Source organism: Apus apus, chromosome 21 (assembly GCF_020740795.1).
Source record: "Apus apus isolate bApuApu2 chromosome 21, bApuApu2.pri.cur, whole genome shotgun sequence".
Lineage (NCBI taxonomy): Eukaryota > Metazoa > Chordata > Aves > Apodiformes > Apodidae > Apus > Apus apus.
This window is the reverse complement of record NC_067302.1, coordinates 1,839,510-1,859,349: the sequence shown is the minus strand read 5'-3', so window position 1 is coordinate 1,859,349 and position 19,840 is coordinate 1,839,510. Positions and strand designations below refer to the sequence as shown.

Genomic DNA, 19,840 nt, shown 5'->3' with positions numbered 1-19,840 from the left:
CCTCAGCTGCCTGCACGTCCCTTCCACAAGGAGAAACAGCACACGAGCTGCTCTTCAGATTTTTTGAATACCTGGAATGAGTTGCACAGGTCTCTGCAACTCACTTGCAACTTTGTTGTTCTCAGCAGAACAGGAAAATTCAACCAAAATAATCATGTCCCACCAGGAAAACAAGGTCCCCATTGAATGACTATAAGTGCCTCTACCAGGGCCCAGAAATAAAAATATTAATCACCTGCCCTGATGGACAAGCAGAACGTGCAAATTATTCTTGGGACAAATTAGCTACAGTTTAGGAACCACCTTTCCCATGTATTGATTCCTATACTAAATCTGTCTGTTTCTGGGCAGCAGCCTGGTTTGCATGGGCAGAGATGAGCCCAGGCAAGGTGAGGGAGGCACAGAAGAGCTCAGGGCAGCACGGGAGGGTTTGGGAAGAGCTGGGACACACTGGGATTTGACCAGTTTTTGCTTTAAGAGTCCAGATTGGGGTGGCAAGATGAGCCTTTGGAAGAAAGGTGTGTTTGAGTCAACTGAGCATAAAGAAAGCATCCCAAAAAAGATGTCTTTGTAGGCAAAACTAAAGCTCAAACCTATTGCTCATGCTCCAGTAACTTCCAGATGCTGGAAGGGAGATGCAGGGAGCCTCACAGACACCTTCTGACTTGGGGGAACAGGCTGTCCCTCCTGCCTGCCCCTGTCCCCTGCCTGCACAAGGGGATGCCAGCCCCAAATGCCAGAGATGGGACCAAACCCACCAGACTGAAGTCTCTGCTCTCCCCCAGCAGCCCCTCCCTGCCTGGCTGAATGCTGGGATGCTGCAAACCAGCCAGACCAGCCCCAGCCCGCTGCAGGCAAATCACCAGCAGGGCGGGCAGCGAGGGGCCTCACCCAGTGCTGCCCCCCGGGGGGACACGCGTGACGCCTGCAGCCCTGCCTGCCTCCACCTCCAGCAGCCAGAGGGATTTGTGCAAAGCTCCCGGAGCTTGGCTTGGGCTTTTTTTATCCCTGGCTGCTCTTACGTTGACATTCTTAGCTGTGCCACTGGCTCCAGCGCTGCAACTAACCCCTCTCACAGGCAGCTAAATATAGCCCAGGCAGCCGAGCAAAAATCTGCTCGGCTGGGCCACGTGGGGCTCAGCAGCACTGCCACAGCCACCACCAAGGCCTGGGCTCTGCCAGCACCGAGGGGGACAGCAAGGTCCTTGCTGGTGGCATCTGTCACCCCATGGTGTCTCATCCCCATCCAGGTGAGCATCATCCCAGCTTCCGTGCTCCCAACAACATCCCAGTGCCTCTTCCTGCCTTGGTGACCCCATTCCTCTCCCAGCCTGGGGATTTCCTGGGGTCCCTCCACCCAGGTTGGGATATTTTAAGCTGGAGAGCATCTCGACCTTATTAACAGCCCAGATCCTACAGAAACGTGGTGTTGACCTCCAGCTGGCTGCTGTGCTTGATAAAGAAAGAGCCAGGAGGCTCTGGGGTTCTACAGGGTGTTGTGTGGAGAACCTGGTGCAGGGAAAAAGCCCAAAACCTTGATGAGGCACCTCATGAGCTCCTCAAGGGATCTGCCAAGGGGGGAACATGGCACACTCAGCTATGGGTGCAGCTTGGTTGCTGCCTCTCCTGTCAAAGAGAGGAATTTCCACTGGAGCCATGAACTCATGAAAGACACACTGATCTAACTGCCTCCACACCAGTGCTTGAGGGTTGTTTTTCTTTCTTTCTTTTTGGTTTGGTTTTTTTTTTTTGTTTGTTTTGTTTGAAAAGGTGAGGAAGGAGACAAAAGCCTGGCTGGAAAAATCTGATTGGATCCCCACAGCTCATCAGCCATTTCTGAGAAAGGAGGAATTGTTAAGGCCGAAAATGAGCAGGCTCAAAACCCACCTACACCATGCTCAGCTTGCCCTGGCATCCTGAATTTGTAACCTGCCCTGGCTGGGACACCCGGGTGGCACTAGGGACACCCTGTCACCCTGAGGAGGTTGGGAAACACAGGTGAGAGGCTTGGGGAGGCTCATGCTGGAGTTTGGAGAAAGGAGCCTTTGGGTGCTAGGAAAGCAAATGGAGAGGCTCAAACCCAGAGCTTTGGTGAGCAGCAAAGCAGAAGCATCCAGCAGCGTGGAGGCTGCAGGCTGGGAATGAAAGAAGAAACAGGTCTTTCTGCCGGGCTGACCAAGGACATCTTCAGATCAAGGTCTGACCCTGCTTCTGCCTCCCATAACCTCTCTAATTCACCTTCTCTGTTGACTCTGGTACCTCGGATATGACATTCAGCTCACAGCAGAGTCACCTCCTCCCCAAATTTTCCACCCCATGAGAGACCCAGCAGTTGTGACAGTACAGAAGCTCCTGTGTGACATCCCCATCCATCATGGACCAGGCATCTGGCCACAGCCGTGAGGAAGACAAACAGCATCTGTCCAAACACAGCAGGGAAACACTGAAGCTTTTCCAGCCTGTCTGTGAGCCCAGAAGAAACCAAGCTCCAAGGACAGAGGGCAGCCAGTGCTTCCTGGCTCCACAGCCTTTCACTCTTCTGTCTGAGAGAGAAGACCCCAGTCTGGTGGATGGCAAAAGATAGTTTTGGAGATGGCCCATTATGGAACCCACCAGCCATGTCAGCTCCACACTGCCCCACCGGCCTTTAAGACACCTCAGACTGACAAAAGGACCTTGAAGAGGGTTCCCAATGCAACTCCTGATGCTCAGTGGGTCCTCAGAAGCAGTGCCAGCTGGTGGGATGCCCATCACTAGATTCAGAGGGTTTTCTTCTTCTCCATCAGACTCCTCTTTTGGGCTGGTCTCAAGGGCTCATGAATTTGAGCTGCATTCAGCTGCTAAGTCTGTGGAGCTGCAGGACTGGAGGGTAAACCAAAGGGACAAAATAGGAGCTCAAGCACAGAAGGCTCTGCAGGTGCCTCCAGTGGTCCTCCTGAAAATCCTACTCTTTATTTCCACTGGTTTTGAATCCCAGCTCCCATGACCCTGAACACCCTGCCTCCATCTGTAATTAAAGGCCAAGCAATCTCCCATCACTAGTCCTCCCCTGTTTCTGTTTATTACAGAAGGGCTTAGTGAAAAACTAATTCTCCATCTCAAAGGCATCCTGAGACAAGGGGGGAGGGACATGCTTCAATCTCAGGACTTTTGCATTTTTCCTTTTGATTTCAGCCTGGCTTTGGACCTGTCCCCCTTCTCATCTTGGGGCTGGGAACCCCAAGAGAGGCAGCACAGCTGAGAAAATGCACTGCTGGAGGAAACAGGGGTAGCTTCATCTTCCCTGGCCTCCTTTCCTGGCCTCCCTGTAGCCTGGGAAGAGCAGGGGACCCTTCCCACCATCTCTCACCATGGATGAGTGACATCCTGAGATCTTGGAGCAGTTCCCCAAAGCTCCCAAGACACAAGACTGTGATGTGCTTGCTGGCAGCTGATGGCTGAGAGGAAAGGTCCTGGGTGACCAAAAAGCCCCAGCCAGGAGCAGGGCAACAGCCAGTGAGCTGGAGGTGGGACAACCCCATAGACCAGGGGTTTGTCAGACCCCAAAATTGCACCTTCTGTGTTTGTTCTGCACGAGACCACGCCCTGAAGGAAAGGTGCTCGATGGTTTTAGCTGGTTTTCCAAACACAGACTCGATTATTAATTATTATTAATTACTGTAATGTAGGTTTATCCACCAATTGCATCGCTTGGACTCAGCAGGAGCCTTCTGGCTGCACCCACAGCTAAGCTGGTATTGTCCCAGATACAGTCACATGAGATCATTTGTTTTCCCCCCCAGGACCCCAGGCAGGAGGACAGTCCTGGCACCCTGCCATTGGCACCTCTTGTCACCAGTCTGGTGCCACCCCAGCCCTGTATTCCACCTGTGCTGGGCAGAAAAAATGACACCTGGACCCCCAGTGAAGCAGGCACAGAGGGGAGGAGAAAGGAAGTGTCCCCTCATGCTGAATGACATATTAAGGGGGGGAAGCAGAGCTGAAAAATAGGTGTTTTATTCGGGGTAGGTGGGCAAGGGTGTTCCTGGCACCTGACGAGCAGTGGGACAGGGACTGGGGGCTTCTGCTGCAGGGGGGCTGGAGGCAGCCCCATGTCCCTGGCTCTGGCAGCATCCCTCATCACCATTCCTCATCTCCATCCCTCATCTCCATCCCTCATCTCCATCCCTCATCTTCCCTCTGCGAGGGCTGATATAAAACCAGTGTCCCTTTGGTTCCCCGAGGGGCACTGTCACAGCTCTGCCACCTGCCTCGCTGGGTCCCGCCCTGACCAAGACATCTCCCAAGAAGCAGAGGGCGAGGGGCTGATGCTGTGGGTGCTGGAGGTGGCGTGGTCTCTGTTCTGGGTGCCCGCTCAGCCCTCCTGCCAGCCCGGGCCCTGCTCGGCCCCCCCGGAGCAGGCAGGGACAGATCCCGGGCGCTGCCATCTGGAGGCATCGCCAAAGGGGACGAGGGGACAGCCTGGGGAGGACGGGTGGGGTTGCTGCTCCCGGGCTCAGTTCCTCACAAGGGGACCCCAGGGTGGAGGGGACAAACACCCTTCGGGCCGATCTGCCCTTTCCCGGGGGTCAGGGATGGAAGGACACTCCTGGAGCGGGTGTCACCAGGCTCTGATGCCCAGCCAGGAGCTGCCAGAGCCCTCACTGCCCAGCCGGGGGGCTGTACTGGAGCCAGCCCCCCCGTGTCCCCGAGGTGGCTGCCAGACCCGTGCCCGCACACGAGCAGGTCCCCAGAGGACACAGCAGCCACCTCCCCCGAGAGCAAGGAACCTGAGACCAGCTGAGATCAGGGAGCAGTGCATGACCTGGGGCAGGCCTGCAACCCGCCGGCAGCTTCGGGGAGCCCAGGGAGGCTTAGAAAAGCTGCTTTTAATTTGTGCCAACTGCTGCTCAGGGGCCAAACCCTGGAGCTCTATCTCTGGAGCAAGAAGCATGACACTCTCCTCTTTCTCAAGGACACAGGGGGGGACATGCTGGCTGCTCGTCTGCCCCCAAAGACTTTCTGCTGCCACATACTCTGGTACTTTCCCACTGCCTAAATTTAGGGTTGGGAAGTGGGCTAGAACATCCCACCTTGGCTCAGCCCCTGAAGTCTGCATGCCAGCAGCAGAGCAGTGTGCAGGGAGACCTGCTGCCTGCCCAGCCCTGGCTCCCACCTCTGCTCTGTTTGTCCCTCGCCCCCCTAGCCTGGGGTTTGGCCCTGCAGGGTGGTGGGTTCAGGCTGGCGGGACTGCTGGGGCTTGTGGGTCTGCTGAGGGTGGTGGGTGTGTTGTCAAAGCCAGCAGGAAGGGCTGCTACAGGCAACAAAAGGAAGACTATGGAAGATTTGGGTCCATTACTCCATGAGTTGGGAGACCTGGTGCCACAGGACATGGGGAAGGCTGAGGAACTGAATGACTTCTTTGCCTCTTTACTTGCAAGACTTAAGGAGTCCCAGGTCCCAGTGACCAAGGCTGGGGCAAGGAGGACATACCCTTGGTGGAAGAGGATCAGGGGCTACTGAAGCAAACTGGACACCCATGGGCCCTGCTGGGATGCACCCACAAGTGCTGAGACAGGTGTCTGATGTCATTGTGAGGCCACTCTCGACAACCTTTGATTGATCATGGCAACTGGGAGAAGAGCCCAAAGGCTGGAGGAAAGCCAATGTCACTCCAGTTTTCAAGAAGGGCAAGGAAGACCCATGGAACTATGGATCCAGCAGCCTCATCTCTGTCCCCAGCAAGGTGATCAGCAGCTAATCCTGGGAATCATTTCCAGGCATACGAAAGATGAGAAGCCAGGATGGCTTCACTAAAGAGCTGCCATGCTTGGCCAACTTCATAAACTTCTACAATGAAAAGACTGGCTTGGTGAACGAGGGGAGAGCAGTGGGATTATGTACCTGGACTTCAGGAGGGACTTTGACATTGTCTCCTTTAAGACCCTCATGGAGAAGCTGTTGGTGCAAATAGGTGAGCAGAGAGTGAGGTGGGTTGAAACCTGGCTGCATGGCCAGGCCCAGGGGTGATGATCAGTGGCACAAAGTCTAGCCAGTTACTAGTGGTATGTCCCAGGGGTCTGCACTGGATCCAGCTCTGTTTAACACCTTAATTAATGGTCTGGATGACGGGGAAGAGTGTAAGCTCAGCCAACTTGCAGATGACAGCAAACTGGGAAGGGTGGCTGATATGGCAGGGGGTCATGCTGCCATCCAGAGGGACCTTGTCAGGCTGGAGAAATGGGCCAACAGGAACCTCATACGGTGCCACAGGGGGAAGTCTTGTCCCTGGGGAAGTACAACCCCAGGCACCAGCTCATGGTGGGGGCCACCCAGCTGGAAAACAGCTCTGCAGGAAAGGGTCAGCGAGTCCTGGTGGACACCTGGTTGAAGATGAGGCAGAAACATGCACTTGCTGCAAAGAAGGTGAAGGGCTGCACTAGGCAAAGCATGGCCAGCACGGAGGGGATCAGTGCTGGTGAGTCCACCCCTGGAGTGCTGGGTCCAGTGCTGGGCTTCCCAGTACAAAAGAGTCACAGACATACTGGAGAGAGTCCAACAAAGGTGATTCAAGGACTGGAGTATGGACTCATGTATGAGGAAACGCTGTGAGAGCCTGGGGCAGGGAAGGCTCAGGGGGTCAATCAATGCCTATAAATACCTGGGGGGAGGGTGCAAAGGGGACACTGGCTCCTTCCAGTGCTGCCCAGTGGCAGGGCCAGCAGACGTGGGCGTGCACGGAAACAAAGGAGAGTCCCTCTGAACCTCAGGAAACACACCGGGTGACCCCCCCGCTCCCCGTGGCATCGTCAGCTCCTCCGGGCACAGATGTCGATGGGGAACCTGCCCCCCCAGGGGGACCCGGCTCCCAGAAACCACACTATTCAACACTACTGGGGACCCTCCGCTGCCCCCGGAGGAGCTGCCCCGTCCCGTGGGCGGTGGGAGGGGAGGGGGCTCCCGGCTGGGGGGGGCCTGGACCCCAGCCCCGGGGGCACCGCGGAGGGGGTCGGTGGGGTTGGGGTTGGGGGTGGGGGGCTTCTGCTTCCCGGGACCGAGGGATACGAGGGCTGCCCCGCGGCTGGGAGGGCAGGGCAGGGCAGGGCAGGACCCGCCCCGGGGGAGGTGCGGCTGCAGCTCGGGGCTCGGGGCCGGCCGGGGCGGAGGCAGCGCGGGGCGGAGGGGAGCGGGGCTGCGGAGCGGGGGGGTCTGCGGCCGCGCCATGGGGGCCTGTCTCGGTGTCTGTTCCCTGCTGAGCTGCGTGAGTGTCCGCCCGGCCCGGGCACCGGGAGGGGAGCGGGGCTGCGGTGGCTGCGGGAGCCGCTGCTGCTGAGGGTCCGTGGGAGGGTTCAGGGGGGGGGCCCGGGCAGGGGGAGGACTGAGCGAGGACCCCCGGGATGCGGCCCCGTACAGCGGGGGGCAGGGAAGCTTGGAGCTGATGAACGTCATGGTCGAGGGGAAGATGGAGCCTGCGGGTGCCTGGGCTGGTGCAGCCCGGGGTGTGGGCAGCGGGAGGAATGATGCCCTGCTGCAGCTGGGGGAGCGGGGGGTCCTGCCCCCCCTGCCCCGATAGACTGAGGGGGGTCCAGTCCTGCTGCACCCACGCGATGCTGAGGGGCTGGGGGCCCTGCCTGGTTCTCACCGCCAAGCTCCGAAGGGGTGGGCTGGGGATGGAGGGGGAAGAAGGAGCTGGGATGGGGGTGCAGACCCGCGGGTGGGGGGCTCTGTTTGGGGTGCCGTGGCCTGGGGCAGGCCCAGGGTGTGGGATTCGAGGTGCTGTGCCTGGCCAGCTGGGGCTGTGTGCTGCCGGGCCCGGGGATGCAGGAGCTGCTCGTGGCTGGTGTTCCTTTCCTGGTGTTCCTTTCCTGGCATTGCCTTTCCTGGCATTGCCTCACCTGTGGGCACAGGGCCAGGGCAGGGCTGTGGAACCAGCCCAGGAGCTGCCAGCCTGGAAACGGGGCCAGTTTCACAACCTGACCTCTGAGTTTTGGAGGTTTAACCAACGGGAGCTTTCAAAACGCACGGCTGGTGGGAGGTTGGTCAGCAAGGCCTCTGTAACACACATCTGGTGCTTTTCTTTATGGGCAGCTGCTGGAAAACCAGGAGCTACTCCAGAGCAGGGCTGGAGAGGTTTCTGGCCTAATTCTGAATTTTATCCCCAAAATCTTTCTGGCCCAGGTCATGGTCACTGGATAGTGTTGCTATACAGGTTTAGTTCTCCTACTCCTTCCAGTGGAACCAATGTGAAGCCACCTGCCAAGCATGAGAACCACCTGCCAGATGTGAGAGCCACCAGCCTGCCAAGCCTGTGCCTGGCCCTGTGGGTTTGGTACTGATTAACCTGCTGGGTTGTTAATTTAACAGGATACACCTGGCCCTGTGGGTTTGGTAGTGATTAACCTGCTGGGTTGTTAATTTAACAGGATGCAAATACCGGTTGCTCGACATTGCTGATTGTTGACTCAGTCTCTGCCTCTTTACTGGGTGAAGGAAACTTGGAGAAGAGGTGTTGTTGGGCTGGTGTTGTTGGGCTGGTGCATTTGGGTTGGTGTGTTAGGCTTGGTGTGGTTGAACGGGGGTAGTTGTGGTGATGTTGGGTTGGTGTAGTTGGGCTGATGTCGATTTGCTGTAGCTGGGTTGGTGGTGTTTGAGTAGTGTAGTTGGGTTGATGACGTTGGGCTGTTGGTGGTGGTTTGGTGATGAGGTGCTGGTAGAGCTGGGCCAGTGTAGTTGACCTGGTGTAGTGGGGATGGTGTAATTGGGTGCATGGTGTTGAATTTCCTTGCCTGGGTGGACAGTGCTTGTCTGGCTCTGGCCATGCTCTCCCAGCCTCCAGACAGAGCAGGCAGCAGAGCAGCCCGTGTGTGTGAGTCACACTGGAGGTGAGCTGGTTTGAATGAGGAAGTTGATAGTGAAACTGGAGAGAGGGCCTGAAAACCGATGCTTCCTCATTAACCCACCGCTCTCGTGCTGCAGCCACTTCCCTTGGCCACCTCCCTCCTGCTGTTTGCCCTTGGCCACCTCCATATTTGGTGGCATCTTCGAAGGTCTTTGACAGGAGGTGTATGAGAGTGTGTCCTGTGTGTTCCTGCTGCACACAGCAGGTCAGCAGGATGGGGCTGCTGTACCCTGTCACCTCAGTGGTTGCTTTCCTGTGGTTGCAAGAGGCTGTAAAACCTGAAATATGGCAACAAGGCTTGGTCCTGGAAGAGTCTTCTGTGAAAATAAACCTCCAGCAGGCTCCAGGGATGCTGCAGCCTCCCAAAAACCTGCTACTGGAAAATACCTCATCTCCCTGCAGCTTTCCCAGGGTTCAAGCACAGGGTCTGAGGGCTTCATCAAGGGTTTCCTTCAGCTCAGCTCCACCATGGCCCCATGGACATCCCTTCACCTCCCTCCACCTGCACCACCCTGGGGAAAATGGGATAGCCAAGGCTGTGCCTCCTGCAAGTCGTGGGTGATGCTTGGATGTGGGGCTGAACCCCCAAATCCAACAACCTCCTAAAAACCAACAAACCTCAGGATTTTCCAGGCCAGTTTCAGGGATTCTGGGACTGGTGCTTTTGGTTTCATTTGGCACTGAATACATTTGGTATTGGTGTGCCTCAGGTTGGAGGAGCACTAAGGTGCTTTGCCAGATCAGGTCAAATAACACCCTCATTTGGCATTCAAAGGGCTTTTTGTTAGGTTTTTTTGTTGTTGTTTGTTTGGTTTTTCTCTTTCATTTTTATTTGAAGGGGAACTAGAGCAATGGTGGCACATTTTCAATGTGTTCTTGTGCAAGTGGTGCATTTAATGAGCCTGAAAGGAAGCAATCTCTAACTGAAGGCCATTTTTTTTTCCTGCTTTCAAGTTGAAACCATGAAGTCATGTCTCTTAAGCAGCTTCTGCAGAGGTGGGATGAGATCCCTGTGGGATGCAGGGGCTCTTACCCACCCCAGCTCCTGGGGGTCAGCTCCACACAGCCTCTGATGGGGCTGGGACATGAGGCTGGGATGTGGGTAAAGAGAAATAAATCAAGAAGAAGGTGAATTTTCTCCAATAACGACGTGCTGCTGTTTCAAAAAGGAATTCAAAGCCACCTCTAGTGGTTTGGGGCCAACAAGGTGACCACTGATGAGCATCCCTGACAAGGGAGCTGGAGGTTTGATGTCCTGCTCACACAGCAGCTCAAGATCTGTTTTTCTTTTCTCCCATGTCCAGTTTTCACATTAATTTTAGCAATGAGAAATGTATATTTGACTTGATATTAAGAGATACTTAATATTGATTGCTGGGCATGGTTAGGAAGCCCATAAATGAACACACAGCACATGCACATCCCCTAATAACGGGAGAGACCTGAACCCTCATCCTGCTTGCAAGTGCTGATGTGTTTCAAGCACAGGAAAGGAAGAGCTGTTCAGAGGGAAGAAACAAAGTTTCTAAAGCCAAATAAATCGATTCAGTGAGATTGTCAATGGAAAGTAGTTTACTGAGGGCCAGAGATGCTCACAAGGCTTCCTAGGAAGAAGCTGGCTCTGATACAGGAGTTAAAAATGCCCCATGCTGTAGGTTTTGAAATAAGTGGATTTGGGAATGCATTTCAGCTAGAGAAAAGTATTTGAGAAGCTAAGCAGTAGTAGTTCAAACAAGCTGTAAATATTTAATTCCTGTTGCTCTCTAGGCAGTACCTGTAGCTGGAAGGTTGCCAGCATCTGCTTGGGGTCTTCTCTTTGCTCCCTGGGCCAGTGCCCAGGCCAGGAGAGGCTGTGGGCTTGTGATGGCTTCACTCTGGTGTTAAAAAAAAAAAGGAAACAACCTGATATTTCCCTATCTTAGAGGACTTGGAGTGTGTTTTGCTGTGGCATTGGTTGTGCTGTCTGTCCTGAGAGCCCTGCTCTTCCCAGTTCACCACAGGGCAGAGTTGGGAATTTAGTTTTGATTTACTTTTTGGACCCTTTGAGGTTTTATTTAGCACTGTAGCCCATCATGGAGTCAATGCTGGCTCCTGGTTCAGCGGCCAGGAAGGCATCACCACCTGCTCTGCCTCAATGAGAGATGTTGATTTTACTGCCCCAACCAACCCAAATAATTCCTGAGTTCAGCATCTTTAGTGCAACCCCCCCAAATATTTAACGTGGGACCTTCTGCTCACATGCCTGAAGATGTCCTATTTGTTTTCCAACTTCATCCCCTTTTGGGAAAGCAGGGCTTTGGGGATGTGACAGTGAGCTGGGAGATCCTGGTCCTGGCACAGGTGATTAAGAGGCTGAAAATCTTCCCCACCTGGATCAGGGATGGTGCAGTCAGGGTTGGCTATGGATGTATCCTGCATTCCTGCCCCACATGGGCTCTAAAACCTTCTGCAAACCCCTGACAGCTGTTCTTTCCCTAAGGAAAGTGAGTAGGGCTCTCCCAGACCTGGTAAATAATGAATAGATGGGTGAATATCCAAATTGGTGGAGAAATTGGTGAGGACAGTGAATACTGGAGCAGGACAACTCAATTCAACTCAACTCAGCCCAGCCCAGCTATTGGGATTCACACAGCATCTCCCTAATGCTCCTCTAGGGATGGCTTGCAGGAGCCAAGGAAGCCTAAGAATACAATTTAATACAAAGTTATTATTTTCTCCCTCCAAGCCTCCTTCTGTGCCACCCTTGTGCAGGAAACTCTTGCCAGTGTTCTGCTTGGCAATGGAGTTGGGTTTATTCAGCTGAAGTTTCCCTGGTTCCCTGCTCTGCACCCAGCTCTGGCATGGCAGTGGGAGCCCCTGGAGGGAGGGTGCACCTGGCAGCGCTGCTGATGTTGGATTTGGGAAGCCAGTTCTCACCGTGGTGTCCAGGAATGCTGTGCCTCAGTTTCCCCACCTGTAATGTGGCCTTTGGTGAGGACAAAAGGTGGCAGAACATGTTTTCCCTGTGATGGTGATACCTTTCTTTTTCTCCCCATCCTGTATTAGATCGAAAAGGAAGCTGTAAATTTAAATTATTTTGCCAATTCTTTTTTTGTTGTTATTGGGGTTTTTTTTTTGGTGTTTTTTTGTTTGTTTGTTTTGGTGTTTTTTTCCATAAAGAAAGGAGGCTCCTGCAGGGCAGTGCTTGGTTTTGACTGGAGCCTTTTTTTATATGTACAATTGCTAGGGAGCAAAAAAAGAAGGTGAGAGGGTGTCTCCAGGACTCTTGGTGTCATTTTCTAAGTTGGTTGGCTGTGGCAGTGAACCTGTTCTCATGGCTCTTTTGTTTTTCAGCAACTCTCTGGGGGAATTTGGGGCCATTTCCATGAGGTCCTGTGGGTTTCCATGGCTGGTGAGAAGGTCCAAGCAAAGCCCCTGGTTCAGTGGGGTGGATTCCTGGGCAGATATTCTTACTGTTTGACCTGGGCACATGTTTTCGGGGCAATTTCAACCCCTCTGACTTGGGGATGCTCTTGTTGCAGGTGTCCTGTCTCTGTGGCTCTGCGCCATGCCTGCTCTGTGGCTGCTGCCCCTCAGCCAAGAACTCCACCGTCTCCCGCCTCCTCTTCACCTTCTTCCTCTTCCTTGGCACCCTCGTGTCCATCATTATGATAATCCCTGGCGTGGAGAAGGAGCTGCACAAGGTACAAAGCTCCCAGAAGTCACTGGGCTTCGTCGCCATGGGGAAGAGGTTTAGCTTGGGGTGGGTATGTGAGGCTGAGTCAGAAAGTGAATTTTGGGGGCAACGTGTTGCTTCTGTTCCTCTTTTTTTCTGAGCATTTCCCTGGGAGAGGGTGTTGCTTAAGCCAGTTTTTCATGGAGGGGATAATGCAGTGGGATCATTTCATGTATTAGCTAGTTTTCCCAGATGTCTCTCAGGAAAGTTTCCTACATCCCATTTTTCTGGGAGTTCAACTGGCCAAATGCCTTGCCAGTCCTGGAGGTGGGACTTCAGATGCAGGCAGCTGAGGTCTGCCAGCCAAACTCATCTGAAGGCTGGGCCAGGCTTTCTGGGAAATGCTGGTTTCATCCCAGCTTTCCTCTGACCTGCAGGGTGGCTTTAGCTGTGTCACCCCAGCACCATCCCTGAGGAGGCCAGGGGTGGCGTTGGAGCAGTCATGACCTGGCCCATCTTTGGTGGCACCAGGGCTTGCGGTGGGTGCTGGGGTGACGCTCACCCTCCCGTTCCCTTTGCAGCTCCCTGGATTTTGTGAAGGCAGCAGCTCGGGGGTCCTGGGGGTGCAGGCCCACGTTGACTGTGGCAGCTTCCTGGGCCACAAAGCTGTGTACCGCATGGGCTTCGCCTTGGCTGCCTTCTTCTTCCTCTTCGCCGTGCTCACGGTGTGCGTGCGCAGCAGCAGGGACCCGCGAGCGGCTCTGCAGAACGGGTGAGGATTTATCCCTGGGGTGGGGGACACTTCTTTGCTGGGTTTCCATTTGCAGACTCTGCCTCCTTTCTCCTCCCGCAGCTTCTGGTTCTTCAAGTTCCTGGTGCTGGTGGGGATCACGGTGGGGGCCTTTTACATCCCCGATGGTGCCTTCACCTCAGGTGAGGAGCTGCCCCTGCCCTGCATCTCGGGGTTAACCCTCAGCACAGGGTTAAACCCGGGGCTGGAGGTGGCATCCCCACTGCTGAGTGCCCCTGCCATTGCCAGAGACCCGTTATCCCTGCTCTGAACTGCTGTGTCTCTTCTTCCCCCTCAAGTCTGGTTTTACTTCGGTGTGGTTGGCTCCTTCCTCTTCATCCTCATCCAGCTCATCCTGCTCATCGACTTCGCCCACTCCTGGAGCCAGGTGTGGCTGCGCAACGCGGGCGAGAGCAACGCCAAGGGCTGGTATGCAGGTCAGCAGGGCTGGTGCTGGTGTCGTTCACCCTGGGGGTGGGTGAGCACGAGCTTCTGGGGACTCCAGGGGGCTCTACTCCAACCTCTTTCTTTTTTTTTTGCTTTCTCCCCCAGCCCTCTGCATCATCACCTCCATCTTCTACGCCTCCTCCATTGCGGCTGCCGTGCTGCTCTACATCTACTACACCAAGCCCCAGGACTGCACGGAGGGCAAGGTCCTCATCAGCATCAACCTCATCCTCTGCCTCATCGTCTCCGCTGTGTCTATCCTGCCCAAGATCCAGGTGAGGCAGCAGAGGGCACTGGGTGGCCATCAGGCAGGTGGGGCATGTCACTGTGGGGTACAGGACCCACCCTGAGTCCATCCTTGCTGTTGTTCTGCAGGAAGCTCAGCCACACTCAGGGCTGCTACAAGCATCTCTCATCACCCTCTACACCTTCTACGTCACCTGGTCTGCCTTGGCTAACGTGCCCAGTAAGCAGGATCCAGCCTTGGGTTCGGGAGGAGGGTGCACGGGGCACACACTGGGGTGGGTGTTTTGCCCCCCCTGGGTCTCTGGGGGCTGTGGGAAGGTGCTGAACCCCTTGTTTGTCCCCCAGCCCGGACCTGTAACCCCACGCTGCTAGTGAGGAACAGCACTGGCTCAGCAGTGGCCACCCAACTGCAGACAACCTGGTGGGACGCCCCTAGCATCGTGGGGCTGATCATCTTCATCCTCTGCACCCTCTTCATCAGGTGAGGACTTGGCCTGTGTGCCCAGGGGCTGCACAGTCCCTCTGCCTGCCCAGAGCAGGTAGCTTTTAGGGAATGGCAATGCTGGAGGGGAGGTGACAGCTTGGTCCAGGGTTTTTTGTTACTAAGTGCCTCTAGCAAAGTTGTCCCAGTCCCCAGGAAAGGGACAACTGGCCACCACCAACTGGATGCCACCAACTGACATTTCTGCAAGGAAACTGTGTATATATAGGGGAGTTAGACTGTATGAATCACACAATTTGTAAATGAAAAATTAACAGTGAGATAAAGGCAACTCAGTCAGACCTGAGAAAGTGAAAAATTATCAAGGAGACAAAGTTAACTCAATCAGACCTATCACAAACAGTTTGTCGCAGCTTGTGGTCCTGAACATCACTTTCAAAAACCATGTCTTGATGTTTTTTAAGTGCATTTGTTTAACATTACTTCTAGAAAATGTTTTGGGATGTTTTATAATTGCATGCGTTTAACATCACTTTGAAAACATCTTTTGGATGCTTTAGATGCACATTTGTTTCACCTAACTTTTAAAGACTTTGGTTTGGTGGGTTTGTTTTTTTTAGTTGCATGTGCTCAACATCACTTTTGGAAAATATCTCACCTTTGATGGAGTTGCCTTTAGCTCATTGTTAGTTTATCTCATTGTCGATTTATTTCATTGAGCTGGTGGGTGCCATTTGCTGCTGGTGGCCAGTTGGTGGTGGCCAGTTGGTGGGCAGCATTTGCTGGTGGCCATTTGTTGGTTGGTGGTGGCCATTTGTTGGTTGGTGGTGGCCATTTGTTGGTTGGTGGTGGCCATTTGTTGGTGGTGGCCAGTTGGTTGTGGCCAGTTGGTGGGCACCATTTGCTGGTGGTTAGCTGCTGGTGGCCATTTACTGCTGGTGGCCATTTGTTGGTTGGTGGGTGCCATTTGCTGCTGGTGGCCAGTTGGTGGGCGCCATTTGCTGGTGGTTAGCTGCTGGTGGCCATTTGGTTGGTTGGTAGTGGCCATTTGCTGGTTGATGGTGACCAGTTGGTGGGTGCCATTTGCTGCTGGTGGCCAGTGGGTGGGGATCAGCTGGTGGGCACCATTCACTGGTGGCCATTCACTGGTGGCCAGTTGCTGGTGGCCAGTCGTCCTTCACCCCTGCTCCCCAGGCACACAGCCCTGAAGAGGGATCATGGGCTCAGTTTGTGGGGTTTCTACACAAGCTGCATCCCCCGAACCGCCCTGCTGGTCCCGAGGGGAGCAGGTCTGGGGCGGGGGGGAGGGATTGATCTGAGGGAGCTCCCACCCCTCTGCCTGCAGCCTCCGCTCCTCGGACCACCCGCAGGTCAACAAGCTGATGCTGACGGAGGAGGGCGCGGGGGCACAGGGGGAGGGGGCCCCGCCGGGCGGGTCGCCCCGCGCCTACGACAACGAGCAGGACGGCGTCTCCTACAGCTACAGCTTCTTCCACCTCTGCCTCCTCCTCGCCTCCCTCTACATCATGATGACCCTCACCAATTGGTACAGGTGGGTAGAGCCCCCGCGGGGAGGGGGAGTTGCCTCCCTTCTCCTGGTTGTCCTCCCGTGCTCCTGCGCTGGGCGAAGCTTTTTGCTGAGGTGCATCCACGTGCGAGCCCCGCTTAATGGGCACCCTAATTAGCGTTAATTATCGTTAGGTGGCACAGGGCAGCCTCTGCAAGCTGTGCCCTGCCTTGCCAGCTCCTCGGCTGTAGCATCCTTAGCTGCATCCCGGGATCTCTTGCAGTGTGGGGGGAGCAGGGACGCAGCCCCGGTGGTGCTGTTGGTGGCAGTGGTGTGATTGCACCCCTGGGTGAGCTGTGGGGGCTGTGGGGGCTGTGGGGGCTGTGGGAGCTGTGCAAGCTGCAGGAGCTGCTTGGCTGTGGGAGCTGCAGGTTCTGCGTGGCTGCAGGTTCTGCGTGGCTGCAGGTTCTGCGTGGCTGCAGGTTCTGCGTGGCTGCAGGAGCCGCGTGGCTGGAGGCACAGGGCTTCTCTCCCTCCCCCCTGCTTGCCCCCCACGCTCGGTGCTCGCAGCCCTTGCCCACCCCGAGTCGCTGCCCGTGCTGGGTCCCGGCGCAGCGCGGGTGATCCCCCCTGTTCGCTGTTTCAGGCCGGACGAGGACCTGCAGGTGCTGAGGAGCCCCTGGACAGCCGTCTGGGTGAAGATCTGCTCCAGCTGGGCCGGGCTCCTGCTCTACCTCTGGACGCTGGTGGCTCCGCTGGTGCTGCCGAACCGGGACTTCAGCTGAGGTGGCCCTGGGCATCCCGGCCCTGGGCCGTGTCCCTTGGGAATGGGGACGTCCCCAGCTCTGCCTCGGCCTCGGGTTTTGCATGTGGCAGCAGCTGCGCTGGGTTGTGCCTTCTTGCAGGTCTTGTTTTCATCTGAAAGGGATGAAGTGCCAAGCAGGGAAAATCACAAGGGCTGAGCAAGACCTGAGGGTGTTTTTAGAGCTCTTCTAAACTCTGTGTTTGTCTAGTGCCTTTGGTGGTGCCTCCATACCCTCTTCTTCTAGCCATGTCCACTGCCTTATCTTGGGAGGGTTTGGTTTTCACCAGGTGGTGTTGTCTCACTCGGTGCCCCAGGACTGTGGTGCCTTTTGAAGGGGCTCTGGGGACCAGCTGTGAGTGGGCATCGGGGACCGGGCTGGTGTTGCCTCCTGAAACAGCCTGCAGGAACATGAATCTTGGGGATTTGTGGCTGAAGGCAGCCAAAATGTGGCCCCAGCTTTGGCCCCAGCTCCTCCGGGCTCTCCTGCCCAGCTGTCCCCATGGGAGGATGGGTCCTTGCTCCTCCCTGGAGCACAGATCAGGTTTCCCTCAGGCTGTGCTGGCCTGGCCCCAGCACCTCGCCTCGTTAATAAAGTCTTGTTTGGAGTAGACCTGACAGATTTGTCCTTCTGGGGTCTTTCCTGATGTGTGTGTGGGACGTGGAGGAGGGGGCACGTATTAAACAGGCCTAAGGCCGGGGTGAGGGCATGACCAGCTGGCCTGTGTGTGCAGGCAGGTCTGGCTTTGCTCTGGGGGGGCTTGGAGACCAGGACACTGCTGCCAGCCTGCCCCCAAGAGCTGCTGCTGGAGGAGGACACGCTGCCTGTGGGGAGCACAGTGGGGTGCACACATTATAGGGGTGCACACACAGTCCAGGGGTGTGCACCGTGCCCAGGGGCACATGGGGATGGGGTGGAGTGCATGGCGTGCTGGGGACAGGTCCTGGACTCACAGGTGGTGCTGAGCAGTCTCAGGGTAAGTGAAATGCCAACTACATAAGTTTTGCAATTTAAATAGACTGGCTGCCCAGGGCAGGGGTGGAGTCCCCATCCCTGGAGGGATTTCAAAGCCATATAGATGTGGTGCTGAGGGACATGGGTTAGTGGTGGCTTTGGCAGGGCTGGGTTAATGGTTGGACCTGATGATCTTCAAGGTCTTTTTCAACCAAAATGAATCTGTGATTTCTTTACCAACAGTTTTTTCCTCCAGTAATTCCAAGCTGGCACTCCTGTAGGGTGGATTTCTTGCTCTGCCAGCTGCAGTGCTGCAGTTCTCCCCAGCTGTGATGTAGGATAAGCCAGAGAAGGCCAAGCTCCCCTCTGCAGCCCCTGGTCTGACCTGGGTGAGGAAGGGGCATGGACCCATCAACCTGATCCCCTGAGCCAGAGGACCACAGCTGCAGGCACAATACTATTGTAAGGGACAAGTTTGTTCAGCTGAATGTTCCTAAATCTTGGAGGCTTGGTGGGCTCCATCCCAGAGTATGGAAGGAGCTGGCAGACATTACAGCAGGAGCTCCCTCAATCATGTTGCAAGAGTTTGGGGAGTCTAGGGGGGTCCCTAGTGTCTGGTTGGTGTTGTTGCCATCTCCAAGAAGGGCATGAGGGAAGACCCAAGGAACTACAGAGCTGTTGTCTGACCCCAGTACCTGGAAAATGATGGAGGATCCCAGTGAGCAGTAGTAATAAAAGTAAATAGCCATGAAATCTTCTGGCATAGTCAGGGTGGGTGCATGAGGGGAAAGTCCTGTTTAACTGATTGGATGTCCTACAACAAGGTTACCCACCTGCTGGATGAAGGGAAGGTGGTAGATGTAGTTATTCTGAATTTTCATAGGCCTTTGATAGTGTTTGTCTCAGCACCCTTCTGGTCAAGGGGTCCAGTGGTGGGGTGAGCAAGTACACGGTGTAGTGGTGAAGATCTGGCTGGAGGGCAGGCTCCAAGGGTTGCAGTGAACGGGGCTGCATCTGGCTGGGGGCTGGTTACCAGCTTTGTTCCTCAGAGCTGGGTCTGTTCAGGGTTTGTACCAACGATCTGGGTGCAGGAGTTGGAGGCACCATTAGCAGCTTTGCTGACACCAAAGGGGAGGTGCTGGTGACTCTGAGGGATGAGGGGCCTTGCAGAGGGGTCAGGATTGATTGGAGCACGGGGCAATCATCACTGGCAGGAAACCGAAGAAGAGGAGATGCTGAATTCTCCACCTGGGAGGGAGTAACGCCAGGCACAAGGATGAGCTGGAGAGGGGTGGCTGGAGAGCAGCTCTGCAGAAGGCCCCGGGGTGCTGGGTGGCAGCAGGCTCTGGGGATCCAGCAGCGTGCCCTGGCACCCAGAGGGCAGCCGGCACCCTGGGAGACCCGAGGGAGGGGATTGTCCCGCCGTGTGCAGCCTTGCTGTGGCCTCAGCTTGAGCGCTCGGGGGGCTGGCCCCGCCGCTCGGGGGGTGCTGGGCTCCCGGGTCCCGCTGCTCCGCGCGCGGCCACCAGGGGGTGCTGGCAGCACGCGCTGGGCGCCCCGCACCCTGCTCCCCGCACCCCGCACCCCGCATCCTGATCCCCGCACCCCGCATCCTGCTCCCCGCACCCCTCATCCTGCCTCCTGCTCCCCGCACCCCACATCCTGCTCCCCGCACCCCGCACCCTGCTCCCCGCACCCCTCATCCTGCACCCCTCATCCTGCACCCCTCATCCTGCACCCCTCATCCTGCACCCCGCTCCCCGCACCCCGCACCCCGCACCCTGCTCCCCGCACCCTGCTCCCCGCACCCTGCTCCCCGCACCCTGCTCCCCGCACCCCTCATCCTGCTCCCCGCATCCTGCTCCCTGCACCCCTCATCCTGCTCCCCGCATCCTGCTCCCCGCACCCCTCATTCTGCACCCCTCATCCTGCACCCCTCATCCTGCTCCCCGCATCCCTCATCCTGCTCCCCGCATCCTGCTCCCCGCACCCCTCATCCTGCACCCCACATCCTGCCTCCTGCACCCTGCAACCCTCATCCCGCACCCCTCATCCTGATCCCTGCATCCTGCTCCCCGCACCCCTCATCCTGCTCCCCTCCTCCCGCACCCCGCATCC

The 19,840-nt window shown here is 56.1% G+C and overlaps 1 protein-coding gene across 4 annotated transcripts; it reads left to right on the top strand.

Moving 5' to 3' along the window:
• Positions 1 to 7,164: 7,164 nt before the first annotated feature.
• Positions 7,165 to 17,385, top strand: SERINC2 (serine incorporator 2). Of its 4 annotated transcripts, none has more exons than XM_051637845.1 (10): positions 7,165 to 7,240; positions 12,400 to 12,561; positions 13,115 to 13,305; positions 13,387 to 13,466; positions 13,623 to 13,760; positions 13,876 to 14,045; positions 14,146 to 14,236; positions 14,362 to 14,497; positions 15,804 to 16,010; positions 16,612 to 17,385. In XM_051637845.1, exons 1-10 carry the CDS (start codon positions 7,202 to 7,204, stop codon positions 16,748 to 16,750), a joined length of 1,353 nt encoding a protein of 450 aa, XP_051493805.1. In that variant the 5' UTR covers positions 7,165 to 7,201; the 3' UTR covers positions 16,751 to 17,385. The 4 variants fall into 4 exon arrangements, with proteins under 4 accessions (XP_051493805.1, XP_051493804.1, XP_051493806.1 ...); XM_051637844.1 differs by lacking the exon at positions 7,165 to 7,240 and adding an exon at positions 7,742 to 12,269; XM_051637846.1 differs by lacking the exon at positions 7,165 to 7,240 and adding an exon at positions 7,742 to 12,277.
• Positions 17,386 to 19,840: the final 2,455 nt, after the last annotated feature.

What these genes read in the sequence shown, in the direction of transcription:
- SERINC2 (XM_051637844.1), top strand. Translation starts at nt 12,192, where the DNA reads ATGGCTCTTTTGTTTTTCAGCAACTCTCTGGGGGAATTTGGGGCCATT. An exon ending in CGAGCGGCTCTGCAGAACGG is followed by an intron (nt 13,306 to 13,386) that starts GTGAGGATTTAT and finishes CTCCTCCCGCAG; the next exon opens with CTTCTGGTTCTTCAAGTTCC. An exon ending in ACCCTCACCAATTGGTACAG is followed by an intron (nt 16,011 to 16,611) that starts GTGGGTAGAGCC and finishes TCGCTGTTTCAG; the next exon opens with GCCGGACGAGGACCTGCAGG.